The 15,456-nt window shown below is 36.2% G+C and overlaps 2 protein-coding genes across 2 annotated transcripts; both read right to left on the bottom strand.

Moving 5' to 3' along the window:
• Window positions 1–283: 283 nt before the first annotated feature.
• LOC145631027 (zeatin O-glucosyltransferase-like) lies at window positions 284–1,724 on the bottom strand. The gene has a single exon (XM_081683134.1). The coding sequence runs from the start codon at window positions 1,585–1,587 to the stop codon at window positions 481–483; it is 1,107 nt and encodes a 368-aa protein (XP_081539260.1). The 5' UTR covers window positions 1,588–1,724; the 3' UTR covers window positions 284–480.
• Window positions 1,725–5,730: 4,006 nt separating this feature from the next.
• Window positions 5,731–7,327, bottom strand: LOC145632272 (zeatin O-xylosyltransferase-like). Its single transcript, XM_081684595.1, has one exon. The coding sequence runs from the start codon at window positions 7,271–7,273 to the stop codon at window positions 5,861–5,863; it is 1,413 nt and encodes a 470-aa protein (XP_081540721.1). The 5' UTR covers window positions 7,274–7,327; the 3' UTR covers window positions 5,731–5,860.
• Between the last annotated feature and the right edge of the window lie 8,129 nt (window positions 7,328–15,456).

The following is a 15,456-nucleotide window of genomic DNA, read 5'->3' as shown; positions in this document are numbered from 1 at the left end:
GGCTAAAATAAATCGATTGGTAACCTGCTTATACAAGTTATCATCGTTTTATAACGACACGTGTCATGGTAACCAATTACATGACGACACGTGTTATGGTAAATTTGTTTCCAATCTGGTTTGCCTGTTTAAATGAACACTCTCCAAAGATTGTATATAACCCAAAGGTTATATTATTAAGAAAGAACGGGCCAAATATTTGTATTATTTTTTGAAACTTTTCTTAATAAGAGAGGGAGGTAGTATATGTTTTCTAAAACGGTTCCTTTTTGTAGAATTAATAATCTCATTGTCCATTCCTTATAATAAAAAATGTCAGATGTTCATTTTTTTTTTACAAGCTAGTTATGAGATCCAGAAACATCCTTACAACAATTTGTTTAAACCATTTATTTGGAATGTAACAATACTGTAAAAACAAGGACTACTGAATTGAAAAAAGAAAATGTGCAATGGAAACAAGGCTACTACAAGGTAGGACTATCTAGAGATATGGGAAATGAAAGCATCCCTTTCTAAACTGGAAGCACCACCTTCAGCAACTGATCCTCTCATAGCTTCTCCTACACTTGCAGCTCTTGTCTTTATCTCCTTTCCTTCTTGTGATGCCATTAATGTCTTCACTGCATTCTCTATCGAAATTGATTTTACAATCTCACCGCGGTGTTCCCAATCTCTCACCATTACACCAATTCTAAGCACATTGCTAATCAAAAACGCATTCTTTGGTTGATCAGAATGCATAGGCCAAGTTAGAATTGGCACACCCATACTTATACTTTCCATACAAGAATTCCATCCACAATGACTCATGAACCCGCCAACTGATGGATGAGCCAAGATTTCTAGCTGTGGTGCCCAATCTCTTACTATTATTCCCCTATCTTTTACTCTCTCTTCATAATCTGCATGAAGTTGAGGCTTTTTTACTTTATCAGCTTCTGCAAAAACGTCGTTTGGATCCGCTCTTCTAAGCACCCATATAAACTTCTCTCCGCATCTTTCCAATCCGTTTGCCAACTCTGTGATCTGATCATCCGTCAAAGATGTTGTCGACCCAAAAGACACGTATATCACCGAATCATTCTCTTGTTTGTCTAGCCAATGAAGGCATTGGTGTCGATTTTTCATGTTTTCACTTTTGATTTTCACCGGATTAAAAGGTCCCAAGGCAAAGTGATTTATTTGTGATTTTGTTGTAGATAGCCTCTCCGATAGCTGAACATATCCACCTTCTATAATTCTCGAGGTGTTAAAAATCCACCCTGATTCAAACCCGAGAAATTTCAATTGATTGAGAGAAAACTCTGTCATATCTTGTATAAAACACCCATCTTCAGGGGGGATACCTTCTGGGATATCTTTTGAATCCAACTGAAATGGCTTCTCTTTGTCGGGTATACTTATCCATGAATATAAGAAATTGTAAAACGCGGAGACAGGAATAAAGCTATATGTTTCACTATTCGGAATGAGCTTTACATCTTGGACAACATAAGCCATAAGAATGTCATGAATGACTATGACTCGGTTAAACTTTCCCGAGAGTTGCTGCAAGAGATCATATACCGGTTGACGAAGATGCATGGAAGCCTCGAAAAGGGGTAGGAGATGTTGGGGGAAAGAGATGAGGTCGACATTGGGAGGAGGTGAGTTATAAGGAGGGAGTTCAAAATCATGGAACTGAATTTTTGTTAAGCTTTTTGATTCCCACCCGTTACATCGGACCTTCACTTGACGGTTGTGGGAGGCGGAGCCGGCATAATGGACCGGTATACCATAGGCAGCAATGAGATGAGAAAGGTGGAGAAGTTGGTTGAGATGGCCTTGTGCAGGTAGTGGTACCATTATAACCGCTATTTTACTCTCAAGGGTGTTGTTTATTGTCATTTTGGTCTTTTTTTTCTTTTTCTTGTGATTAAGGTATTGATGTTATATTATATATATATAGACAATACAGTCTACCAGCATCTTTTTTACAAAGGAAGTAATTTGTTTTTATGTTAGTCTTATGACTTCACTAAATGTGTCATTTGCAATGCTAGTGATCATTTAGTCAAATCTCTAACAAAATTAAACATGCCAGAATTTTGCTCTAAAGTAGAAGCTTCAACTGTGTAAACGTGCAAGTACTGTCATTTGTGGCCCGGATTTGGGTGGTGTATATCATTGCTAGACATTGCCAGCTTGTATATGAAACCCTATTTTTTTTTGTCTAACACCACTAGTTGATAGACTTGATAATTGGGATGAAGAGATTGCTTTGCTAGTTCTGATGAATAGTAATGGCACGTTTAAGTTAGTGTGTTTATTACGGAGTATATTGTTGAATGATGAGTTGTTGAATGTCGAATAGAGGGGCTATGTCACCATGCATCTTAAGTTTGGTTACACTCAATACCAACTGCTAAAAACAATAGGATTGAACATTGCAGTTGTTTTACTTGAACTATAGAACTATTTTAGATTATTTTTCCCATGTAACTTTAATGCTGCATCTTAGACAAAAAAAAAAAAAAAAAAAAAAAAAAAAAATAACTTTAATGCTGCAATGTATACTGGTATGTTTTTAGAAGATTTAAAAACTTTTGAATCATACCCATTTAAAGAAATCAAATGTTTTATGCTACAAATTCCAAATATATCCTTGTTTATATATATTGCTTTTGTTAATGTTTGCAATAATTTGGATTAATTTGGTAATTTTGCCCTTTTATTTTATCACTATGAAAAAGAGAATTCCCCATTTATCTCCTTGATAAACAAAATTCATTTATTAAATGGTAAAACTGTAAATAAACTAATAATTTTGCCTAATCATCATGACATTTTTGTAAATAAATCAACTATTGTGAGATCCATTTCTAGTTGTCATGGCATGATTGTAAATAAATCAATTATTATAGGGTCTATTTTTAGTAAAAAGCTGTTGATTGATTTATAGTTTTGACATTTGATAAAGTTGTTGATTGATTTATAGTTTTGACATTTGATAAACATATTTTGTTTATTAAGGAGATAAACTTGTATTTTCTCTTGAAAATTTTGAGCATTTCACCTTGTTGCAATATTAAAAGAATGCTAACTAGTTTTTTTTTCTCTTTTGAAAATTTCGTCTACATCACTGTTCTTTGGGAATCTTCATGTCCCAAAAAAAAAAAAAAAAAAAGGTTAGACAGCCACATCAAATTAGTAACTATTATAAGTCTTTTTTTTTAAAAAAAAATAAATTAATTTAATTAATTAATTAATTTATTTATTAATTTTTGGCATGGAGATTAAAGAATTGAATAGAGAAAGTTTTAAAAAAAGGTGCTAACTTCACAAGAAAGGTAAGAAAGACGTGAGCAACTAAGCACCTTCCAAACCTAACACTATCAGTATTCTTAAATTCTTAAGTAGTCAAGTTCCACGACTGCATATATAGAATCTTCCTATAGTTTACAGGAATACTTATAATTGAGCACATTGTTGAGACTTTTATAATTTTTTTTTTTTTTTTGAGGGAAGACTTATAAATTATGAGTGACTAACCCTTTTTTTTTTGACACAAGACTAACTATTATCTTCTCATAAATCCCCTTAAAAGATTGGAATATCATAGATCCATAAATCCTTATGGAAAGTTGTATAAAGAAACATGATGTGAAAATTGTACTCCAGAGTGGAAATAATGTTGCAATAAGTTAATAGCTTTTCAAACCAGAATTAATCGCTATTAAAAAAGACGGAGAAAAAGTACATTCAAACCAAAAGGACGTAAATTTTTACTATATGTCTTCCTTTATGCTAATTTAAAAGGCCTATCAATCAAAAGTTTTTTTTTTTTTTTTTTTTTTTTTTTAACTCGTGCTAAGATTTTCACACCCCTTTTGTGATTAGTGTCTCACTTTTCCTAATCACGTAATTATCTCCATTATATTGACCATAAAACTTTTACAATCTGTACACTTTTTTTTTTTCCTCAAAACTATTTTTTCCAATTATTATTCAGCTTTTGTATGTCACATTTTAATTTTAGGCCTCTGATTACTGGTTTTTTTTTTTTTTTTTTTTTTTACATGCCAAGATTAACAAGAAGGCACATACAAAGTAGCATATCGCAGTCACTACATGTATGTTAAGTTTATGAACATTACTAGTTGAACTAACAACGTCTAGTGCTAGATAGACCAACATGCTTCACAGTTCTTGACCTCTAAGATAATAAATTTTAGGAAAAATTAGAAAATAACACCCAAAAATTGTCACGATTTTGATAATAACACCACCAAAAAAAAAACTTTTATTATAACACCACATAAAAAACCAAAAATTTGGTTTCACCACCACTTAACTTTTCCATCCAAAAAACCGTTAGTGGGTCCCACATTGTACACGTGGCAATTATGCATTGGATTAAAATAAATTAAAAAAACAAAAAAAAAAAAGAAAATTTTAAAAATAAAAAAGGAAAACCCTTTAAATACTCAGCCACCACCGGCACCGCCGTTCTCCAACCCAGCTCCACCGCCGTCAACCAATCCCAACCGACCACCCTCGACCCACAAAACCAGCCAGCTGACCACCCTTGGACTGTCGAAATCAGCCCTAACGTACCCACGAAATAAACCACCCCCGATTTGGTTCAAGGTGTGGGTGAGAGGAGTAGGGCGATTAGTGGTTTTGGGTATGGGTGGGTCGGGGTTTCTATGATTTGGCGGCGACTTTTGGTGGGGTTGGTTAGAGGAGTACGGTGGCTGGGCTAGTTAGGGTTAGGTTTGGGTGGTTTGGCGATGGATTCGGGTCGGAGAGACGATGATGGGGGCTGGGCTGGTTTGGGTTGCGGTCTGGGTAGTTCGGCGACGATTACAGGTCTAGGAGACAGCGGTAGGGGGTTGGGTTGGGGTGCCGGCCGTGGTAGGGTCGAGTTAACGGCGGTGGAAACTGGCGTCGGTGGTGGTGGTGGTGGTGGCTGGGTTAGGATTGTAGGGGTTTTCTTTTTTTTTTTTTTTTAATTTTTTAATCCAATAGTTGAGTGACACGTGTACTGTGTGGGGCCCACTTAACGGTTTTTTTGGATGGCAAAGTTAAGTGGTGGTGAAACCAAATTTTTGGTTTTTTTTGTGGTGTTATAATAAAAGTTTTTTTTTTGGTGGTGTTATTATCAAAATCGTGACAATTTTTGGGTGTTATTTTCTAATTTTTCCTAAATTTTATACAGAATTTTGCTAATCTAGTCCTTTACAATCTTATAGGTTGTTTGGCTCGAGTACCAGTAAATCAGTAATAATGTGGATGCAAGAGATGCTAAGGCTAGATCGCATACACTGCCATACAGCCAAAACAGAGGTAAAAGTATCAGTACATGCTAACTCATGCCATTCAATTATTTCACTCAATATTTTTTTTCCCTTGTTGTCAAGTTTGCTAATGTGTGTTGTAGAAAGTTTTCTGGATCTTGTTACAACAATTGTAAAGTCAAAATTGCCTGTTACGCCTTGTTACCTCTTTCGTTAATTAGATTATTCTTAAGAGTTTATTAGTTAAATAAAGCGAGTTTACAGTTGCAGTTAAATTCTGATAGATGGAAGAAACAATGTTGAACACAGAGTAATACAGGACCACGAACGCACTCGTAGAACCTTGAAATAGTCTCATTGTCCCATTCCTTATAATTAAAGATGTCACATGTTTTTTTTTTCTTTTTTTTTAACAAGACATAGAATAGCTAGTTGTGAGCCTGTGAGGTCCAGGAACATCCTTACAACAATTTGTTTAAACCACTTATTTGAAATATAACAATACTGAAAAGAAAAAAAAGACAAATATTGAATTGAAAAAAGAAAATGTGCAATGGAAAAGGTTACACAAGGTAGAATTATCTAGAGATATGGGAAATGAAAGCATCCCTTTCTAAACTGGAAGCACCTCCTTCAGCAACTGATCCTCTCATATCTTCTCCTACTTTTGCAGCTCTCATTTTTATCTCCTTTCCTTCTTGTGATGCCATTAATGTTTTCACTGCATTCTCTATCGTAATTGATTTTACAATCTCACCGCAGTGTTCCCAATCTCTCACCATTACACCAATTCTAAGCACATTGCTAATCAAAAACGCATTCTTTGGTTGATCAGAATGCATAGGCCAGGCTAGAATCGGCACACCCATACTTATACTTTCCATACAAGAATTCCATCCACAATGACTCATGAACCCGCCAACTGATGGATGAGCCAAGATTTCTAGCTGTGGTGCCCAATCTCTTACTATTATTCCCCTATCTTTTACTCTTTCTTCATAATCTGCATGAAGTTGAGGCTTTTTTACTTTATCAGCTTCTGTAAAAATGTCGTTTGGATCCGCTCTTCTAAGCACCCATATAAACTTCTCCCCGCATCTTTCCAACCCGTTAGCCAACTCTGTGATCTGATCATCTGTCAGTGATATTGTCGACCCAAAAGAAACATATATCACTGAATCTTTCCCTTGTTTATCTAGCCAATTAAGGCATTGGTGTCTATTTTTCATGCTTTCACTTTTGATTTTCACCGGGTTAAAAGGTCCTAAGGCAAAGTAATTTCTTTGTGATTTTGTTGTAGGTAACCTCTCCAATAGCTGAACATATCTACCTTCAATAATTCTCGAGGTGTTAAAAATCCACCCTGATTCAAACCCGAGAAATTTCATTTGATTGAGAAAAAACTCTGTCATATCTTGTGTACTAAACCCATCATCTTCAGGGGGGATACCTTCTGGGATATCTTTTGAATCCAACTGAAACGGCTTCTCTTTGTCGGGTATACTTATCCATGAATATAAGAAATTGTAAAACGCGGAGACAGGATTAAAGCTATATGTTTCACCATTCGGAATGAGCTTTACATCTTGGACAACATAAGCCATAACAAGGTCATGAATGACTATTACTCGGTTAAACTTTCCCGAGAGTTGCTGCAAGAGAACAGACACTGGTTGACGAAGATGCATGGAAGCCTTGAAAAGGGGTAGGAGATGATGGGGGAAAGAGATGAGGTCGACATTAGGAGGAGGTGAGTCATAAGGAGGGAGTTCAAAATCATGGAACTGAATTTTTGTTAAGCTTTCTGATTCCCACCCGTTACATCGTACCTTCACTTGACGGTTGTGGGAGGCGGAGCCGGCATAATGGACCGGTATACCGTAGGCGGCAATGAGATGAGAGAGGTGGAGAAGCTGGTTGAGATGGCCTTGTGCGGGCAGTGGTACAATTACCACTGCTACTTTACTCTTAAGGGTGTTGTTTATTGTCATTTTGGTCTTAATTTTTTTTTCTTTTGATGAAGTTATTGATGCTACATATATATATATATATATACAGACAATAAAGTAATACAAGCATCGTTTTTACAAAGAAACTTAAATACTTAGTCTTTATATTTGTCTTATGACCTCACTAAATGCGTCATTTGTAATGCTAGTGATCATTTTAAACAATCTCTAACAAAATTAAACATGCCAGAATTTTGCTCTTGGTCCTGTCATTTGTGGCCCGGATTCGGATGGTGTATATCATTTGTCAAACACCACTAGTTGATAGGACTTTGAAATTGGGACAAAGAGCAAAAAGACTTGCGTGGACCTGGTCCACAATAATATTATTGTGGACCCGAGGTCTATACACACGCAACTGACATTATATTGAACATAGTGACCATTATTTTTAACATAGTAACCTTATTTTTAACAAGTAACCTTTATTAAAACTACTACAACGTTTAATAATATTGTGAACTTGAAATATGACGCTATTACCCTAATTTTAACATAGTGGCCTTTGTTATTCATATTAATCAGTATATAAAATATTTCATTACAAAAATAACCACTTAGGCATGTATATTACCAAAATGATTTTTATTTCAATATAGTGACTTTTTTTAAGGAAAAATGGAAAAGAAAAATCCAACCTTTGCACTTTTTCCTTACAAAAATCCAACCTTTAGTTTATTCCTCAAAAATCCAACCTTTATACCCCTCCTTCCCCAACAGGTCCATTACCTTTTAAAACAGGTAAAATACCTACTTTTCTTAATCTAGCCAGTTTCCCTCCATTTAATACCGTTGCAGGGTAGTTAATACTCCCATTAATTCCCAAGTATCCTCCCTCTTTAAAAGCTCTGCCCTCCTCTCTGTTTTCTTCTTCTACTGCAATTCCATTTTAGGCTAATTGAAATCGTTAAATTTTTTCCAAAAAAATGGCAAGTCATCTTTCAGTTGGCTCTGGTTCTTCAAGGTCGAAGGGAAATTCTTCTTCCCCTGCAAAACTGGTATGCTACCACAATGAGTTAGCGCCATTGAGGACTGTTCGCTACGATGGTCCTACGAAGGGTAAACGGTTCTATGGCTGTTCGTACTGGCCTGTAAGTGTGTGAATTGTCTTTTATTTTTTAGGTTAATTTTTTTTGTGCGTTTTTGTACGAAAGGGGTTTTAATTGAATTAATTTGTAGGAACAGAGGACATGTGGGTTCTTCAAATGGGCTGATGAGGTTGATGATGTACGTGAATTGCAAAACATTGTTGTTGAGAAGGAGGAAACAATTTCCGAGCTTGAGCATCAGGTGGAAATGTTGAAGCAAGATATGGATCTTATGAGGGATAAAGTGAAGAAATTGAAAGCAAAAAAAGGAGAAGTTGGTAGAGGAGGTTGAAGAGATGGGCATTGCTACTACTGAGACAATGTTCGAGCTGAAGGAGAATAACACTGACAAGAGGCTCATGATTACTCTGGTTTTTTCTTGGGCTTTTTTCACTCTAGTGCTTATGTTTAAGTAAGTGAAGGGGTTGTGTGTGGGGGGGGGGGGGGTTTGGATGTTGTTGCAGGTTTTTGGGTAGGTGTTAGTAATAGTGCTGACTTTTGGGGATGTTTAAGGTGTAGGTGTTAGTGCTGACTTTTGGGGATGTATATGCAACAAGTAGTAGTACTAGGTTAATGGTTCTGTTTAGATGTCTGCAGTAGTTGTAGCAGACAATACTTGGCAAAAAAAAAGTTTCCTTGTTTAGTATGGTCAATGTGGACCTATAAGGTGTTAATAATTGTAAATTTTGGGCAACTGATTTTAATGGAATGAACTCATGTTGTTGCTTTATTTGATGTTTTTTTTGTTTTTTTTTTGTATGCAAAATTTGAAAGAAAAGAAAGGCATAATGAACAGCAACTGATAATAACAGCAACTGATAATAACAGCAACTGATAATACATTAATGTTGCAAAACACTTACATAAAGTAATCCAAATTCATACATGTGGACATTGAAATCAAAAACAAATTGTCTCCCAAAACAGACTTTAACTACTACTATTACAACTTTAAATCTGTTGAACTAGAGGAAGCTATGAAGTTGAGCCTTGGCTGAAGTTGTATGTAAAGGTTGTGGTTGTTAAGCTGGCATCCTGTGCTTGTGATTTTCCATGAACCTGTAACAAAAGCATCATGCCCAATGTTAATAAAATAGTCCTTAACACAGAACCTAAAAAAAATTAAAGATACAGATAGGAAGCTTACATAAGAGCTTCCATCTTGTGTAACAAAGTTCCCATAGCCCTTAGGAATACTTTGTCCCTTTCCTCTTCCACCTATTGAACCCCTGCCACCCCTTCCACCTCTACCACCCCTTCCCCTTGTACTGTGGACTTCCACACTGGCAGGAGGATCACTTTCCTTGCCAGCATCTTTTCTTGGCCTCCCCCTTCCCCTAGGTGCTCCAGTTGGAGTTGGTCCTGTGGTTTCTCCCTTGGTGCCTCCCCTGTTGCCTCCCCTACCTATTACCCTGCCACCTCTACCTATCCTTGAAGGCTCTGCAGTAGCAGTGAGGTGGGAAGCTGCAACAGTCTGTGCTGGTTGGGTAGCCTCAACCACAAGCTCTTTTCTAGGCCTACCTCTTGGTTTCTTTGCTGGGGGTTCTTGTGGCAGTGCTGTACCTTTATTAGGGCAACTTCTCTTATTATGCCCCTTGGAGTTACAAACACCACAGGTCATTTCCATTCCATGCCTAGTTAGCTTCCCTGGTTTCTTAGGGTCTTCATAGGGGTCTTTCCTCCTATTTTTCCTAGGTCTACCTGGGCCTATCTTGATTGGTGGGGGGTCCATAATTAAGTCAGACATGGGTCAATGCCTTTCACCCTCTAATGGTGGTATGGAGTTTTCATATGCTTTCAGGTAAGTGTCTTTCTTGTAGCATTGATCCACATAATCCTCTGCATTCTTGTGCAAAAAGAAAATGGCAGCAACAGCATGGCAGCAAGGATAGCCACACATGTTCCATTTTCTACATGTGCATGACTTCTGTTCTAAGTCAATAGCACATGTATCCATCCTGTAGCTCACTTGGAATTTTGTGTTTGTTGATGGCAGGACTTCACAGAAGGCAGCCTCCTCCTTTTCCTTGTCCAATTTTTTCTGAATTCTTGGGCATAGAACAGTCTTCCATTTCAACATCTCTTCTTTCTTCAATGCTAACCTCCTCATCAGGGCACCTCTTATATCCTCCAACATGTAAATCAAATGTTTAGCCCTTGCATGTATTATGTATCCATTGAAAGTTTCAGCCATGTTGCTTGTAACTACATCAGCCTTCACCTCACTCTTCAAGAAGGCCCTACAAAACACCTTAGGGTTGTATGACTTGAAGGCTTCTGCTGCAAGGGGGTCTGCCACTGCTAACTTACCCATTGCATCATTGTAATCAGCTTCACTGTAAGACTTCACACAGTTCCAAAACATCAACTTCATGTCATCCCCCCTAAATTTCTTGTGCCAATGAGCAAAGATGTGCCTTGCACAATGCCTATGCTCTGCATTTGGAAGAACCTCTTTCACTCCTGCCAAAATGGACTGAGAAAAAACATCCATAACAGAGAATTACACATATAATCTTCACAACTAACATACTACAACAAATAGATCAAAACAAGAAGGAATAAGGAAATTGAAGTTACCTGATGCTCATCTGAAATAATAACTGTGCCACCACCATCACCAAGCTCAAGGCTTTTCTTCAAGTTGTTCAAAAACCACTCCCATGAATTGTTATTCTCTCCCTCTACAACAGCCCAGGCAATAGGATACATCTGATCATTGCCATCTCTCCCAACTGCTGACATTAACTGCCCTCCCAAAAAGGTTTTCAAAAAACATGCATCCACACAAATCACTTTCCTACATCCTTCTTTCCAACCCTTCTGCACCCCCTCAAAACAAATATACAACCTTTTAAATATCTCTGGGGGTTTCTTCTTCTCCATGTAAGTCATTAAATCTAAATTAATTTGGGGACTTGTATTTTTCAGAGCCTCTAAATACCTCCCAAGTTTCCCATAGTGTTCTTTCATAGAACCATGTAACTTTTTATGGGCTTGATATTTCACTTTGTAAGCAAAATCTTTCTTCACAATCACTCTGTAAGCCCTCCTCACTGTCTCAACTATCTCTTTTGCTGGCCAGTGTGGCCTTGCCTTGAACACATCAAGCAACTGTTCAGCCAACCAAGTGCATTTTAGTTGCTTATTTTTCTCCATATTTCTTAAGCATGTGTGTTCCTCCATGGCAGTCTTCACTACAAATGAACCCCTCCTAGAATCCCAGGAAGCATACAACCTAAATGGACACCCTACTGAACACTTCACTACAATTCTTTGTTGCTTGGGCCTATTCCCTGACACTATACTGAGGTTTCTACCCTGAAATACAGCATACTTAGCCACAGCCTCCTTAAATGCTTCTCTATTGCCAAACCTTTGTCCTGCCTTCCACTTGAATTGTTTAAAGTCCGTGTCAACCCCTACTAACAAACTCCTCCTGTTTTGCCTATCCTCATTTGTTTCCTCATCCTCACTACCCCTAGGTGTATGAATATCATCTTCTGAATCCTCATATTCAGAAACAAGACCACCCTGTTGCCTGGCCTCTATTAATTCACCCCCTCCTTCGTTTTGTGCATAAAGTTTTCCATTCCCAGCTTCTTCTTGCAGCTTCTGTGCTAATTGAACAACAGAAGTGTTAAATCCCCTAACTCTCTCCCTAGCTACCTCATGCTCATCATCACTGGTGTCCAAATCAAACACCTCTGGGTCTTTCAAAAACTCAAGATCATTGGGCTCACCATCCACCCCACCAGACCCAAAGTTTGCATCATAAATCTCATAGTCACCAAGCCAATCCTCCTCTTCACAGTCAACCAATTTTTCCTTGTTTAGATAATCTTCCTCACACTCTTCTTCACAATCAGTATCCCATTCAGGCTCATTCTCCACTACAAAATCACCATCCCTCTCATCATCACCATCATCCTCATCATCATAAGGTTCACCCCAAAGGAAGGTGTCTAAAGGGATTGGACTGTCTGGTCTGTTGTCTTCCCAGTCATAGTCATCAGGCACAGCAGACCTAATGAATTTTGATGGAGTTGAAGGTGGTTTTTTGGCTTCAAATTGGGGATCTGGTTTTTCAATAGGGTTTTCTTGTGTTTCAGAAGGGATTGGGGTAGATTCACAGGGGACAAGAATGCTTTTAGAAGCTGTTAGGTTGTTGACTGTTCGAGGGGGGACCATGTGAAATTCTGATTCTTTATTGCAAGTGGGGGAAGGAATCTTATCTCCCACAGCAATTGACTCCTGGGTCAATGTACTAGCCCTCCTGGGAATAATTTTTCTGGGCCTACTGGACTTAGTTGACTTCAGTTTGGGCTGGTTTTTGTTAGTGGATCCAGTTTGGGATTGGACTAACACATCAGGTTCAACATCATCATGCACCACATACATGTCTAATTCTCTACTGTTCACAATCAGTTCAGCCATTGTCCTGAACTCATCATCATTACAGACATTCCTCAACCCTTCCCCAAACTCACACCTAGGAAGTAAATAGTAAAGCAAGTACTTTTCATCATAATCACCACATTTAGCAATTAACTCTTCCATATAAAACCAACAAAACTCATCAGGATCAACATCAAAAGTATTATACTGCCCTCCCAAATAACCCCACACACCATTGTTGTTCAATTTAAACTTGCCCCCATGATAAATTTTCAGGCAAACATCAACCATATTCGCAATTATATAAACCAAAACTAACTTTAAACTACAATAAATAACTAAACAAGCACTTAAATCACTCCAATTAAGCAAATTCTCCAAAACGCAGAATTAGGGTTCGACGATTTACCTTAACAATTGCAATGTCGATTATCTTTCCCCAATTACTCTTTCGCAGGCAAAGACACAACCTTTGAGGACTTCCAAATGAAAAAAAATTAGGGAAAGCCTGGATTTTTTCAAGCTTTCGAAAGAATGAAAATGACGTTTAATTTTTGCTGGGAAAATTCGTTAAGGAGAGAGATGAATACGATTAAGGAAGAAAGGGTGAAGGATGGAAAAATAAAAAGTTTACCGGTTAATCAGGTAAAAGGTAAAATAGACCTGTTGGGGAAGGAGGGGTACAAAGGTTGGATTTTTGAGGAATAAACTAAAGGTTGGATTTTTGTAAGGAAAAAGTGCAAAGGTTGGATTTTTCTTTTCCATTTTTCCTTTTTTTAATTATAGTAACCCTTTTTTTCATTAATAAAACAACCATACTTTCTCTAATGTTAGTGGTCCACAATAAATTAATGTGAACCAGGTCCATTTAAGAATTTGTAGACAACGAGATGGGCTAGTTCTGATAATGGGACGTTTAAGTTAGAGTGTTTATTACGGAGTATATTAAATATTAATGATGAGTTGTTGAATGTTAGAGGGATGCATCTTAAGTTTTAAACATACCCATAAAAAGAAATCAAATGTTTCATGCTCGCTACAAATTGCATATATATTCTTGTTTATATATGATGCTTTTGTTAATGTTTGCAATAATCTGGATCCTTTTGGTAATTTTGCCCTTTTTTTTTTACTATTAAGAAATTTGAGCATTTCGCCATGTTGAATTTTTAAAGAATGCTAGCTAGCAATTTTTTTTTTTAGCTTAATCCTGAGATTAAGTTTTGCTACATCATTGTTCCTTTAAGAGTCTCCCTGTACCAAAAAAAGAGGGAATTTAGACAACAACATTGATTTATCAATCTATCTATAATCTATAATCATATCATATAACTAATATATAAAGCTAAACTTTTAGCCAGGTCACGAAATAGCGACACTTGGTATTGGCATTCTAACTTTTCGCCAAGTGTCACGCCACCTTGGATAGATTTAAATAGATTCATAAGATAAAAAAGTTAGTTAAAAATTCTTTTTTCAATCAAATTAGGATAGAATTTTAGAATAAGATGGTTAGTTTAGAGTTTTATTTTCGAGAAAATACCAAATAATAAACTTATATTTAGGCCACAAGACAACATCGTATAGCATTTTAACTTTTCGCCAAGTGTCGTACCACGTTGGATAAATATAGATAGACTTTGTAGGAAAAAAAAAAGTTAATTTAGAATTCTATTTTCAATCAATTAAATTGATTATAATATAATTTTATCTTAAAATTCCATAAACAGCCCGGGCATCGCACGGGTACAAAACTAGTAACTAATATATAAAGATAAACTTTTAGCCAGGCGACGAGATAGTGACACTTGGCGTTCCAACTTTTCGCCAAGTGTCGCGCCACGTATGATAGTGTTATATAGAATTCAATTTGTACAATAAAAAAGTTAATTTTAGAATTCTATTTTCAATCAAATTTGGATAGAATTTTAGGATAAAATTGTTAATTTAGAGTTTTATTTTCGATAAAATACCAATATTTCATATGTACAAATTAAATTATAATTTTATTAAAAATAAATTATAACACTCATAAATTATCATATAAATTTATTTTTTGTATCATAGTATTTTTTTTGGAGCGAAGGAATTAACTCAAAATGCACCACATCCATTATTTATAATATATTCTAATCAATTAAAACAATATACTTTACAATCTAATATAATTTTATTACTGTGTGTAGACCTGTCAATCGGGTCAGGTCATGAGTCATTTCGAACAGGGTCATTATTTCAGGTTACGGGTCAAGAAATGTTTTTCACCAATGTTATTATTATTAGTCATTACATTCCTACTATATAGTTTAAATGCAAAAACACATCAATTCCTAACTAATTTTGTATCAATGATATGTTCTAAAATTTGACATATAGATTAAAAATTTATCTTATTCAATAAACAACCCGGGCATCGCACGGGCACACAACTAGTTATAATTAAAGTAATTACCGCTGATGTCATTACTTTCCATATGTCAATTTCTTATAAAAATATTTCCCTCCAAAACTAATAATGACATCATAATTTTTTTTTTCAACAAAAATAAAAAAAATTTGAAAATGGTAAATTAATTATACATTTTCCTAACAGATTTCATGTTTAAATTGACTAATTATGCAATTTTCATTGCAGAAATTAAAGAAGGTCGGACTATTTCATTTTCTTATAAACATTAT

This window comes from Chenopodium album, chromosome 5 (genome assembly GCF_948465745.1).
Source record: "Chenopodium album chromosome 5, dcCheAlbu1.1, whole genome shotgun sequence".
In the NCBI taxonomy this organism is placed as follows: domain Eukaryota; kingdom Viridiplantae; phylum Streptophyta; class Magnoliopsida; order Caryophyllales; family Amaranthaceae; genus Chenopodium; species Chenopodium album.
The sequence above is the reverse complement of the archived record's forward strand: the minus strand, read 5'-3'. Positions and strand labels throughout refer to the sequence as shown.

What these genes read in the sequence shown, in the direction of transcription:
- LOC145631027 (XM_081683134.1), bottom strand. Translation starts at nt 1,587, where the DNA reads ATGCATCTTCGTCAACCGGTATATGATCTCTTGCAGCAACTCTCGGGA.
- LOC145632272 (XM_081684595.1), bottom strand. Translation starts at nt 7,273, where the DNA reads ATGACAATAAACAACACCCTTAAGAGTAAAGTAGCAGTGGTAATTGTA.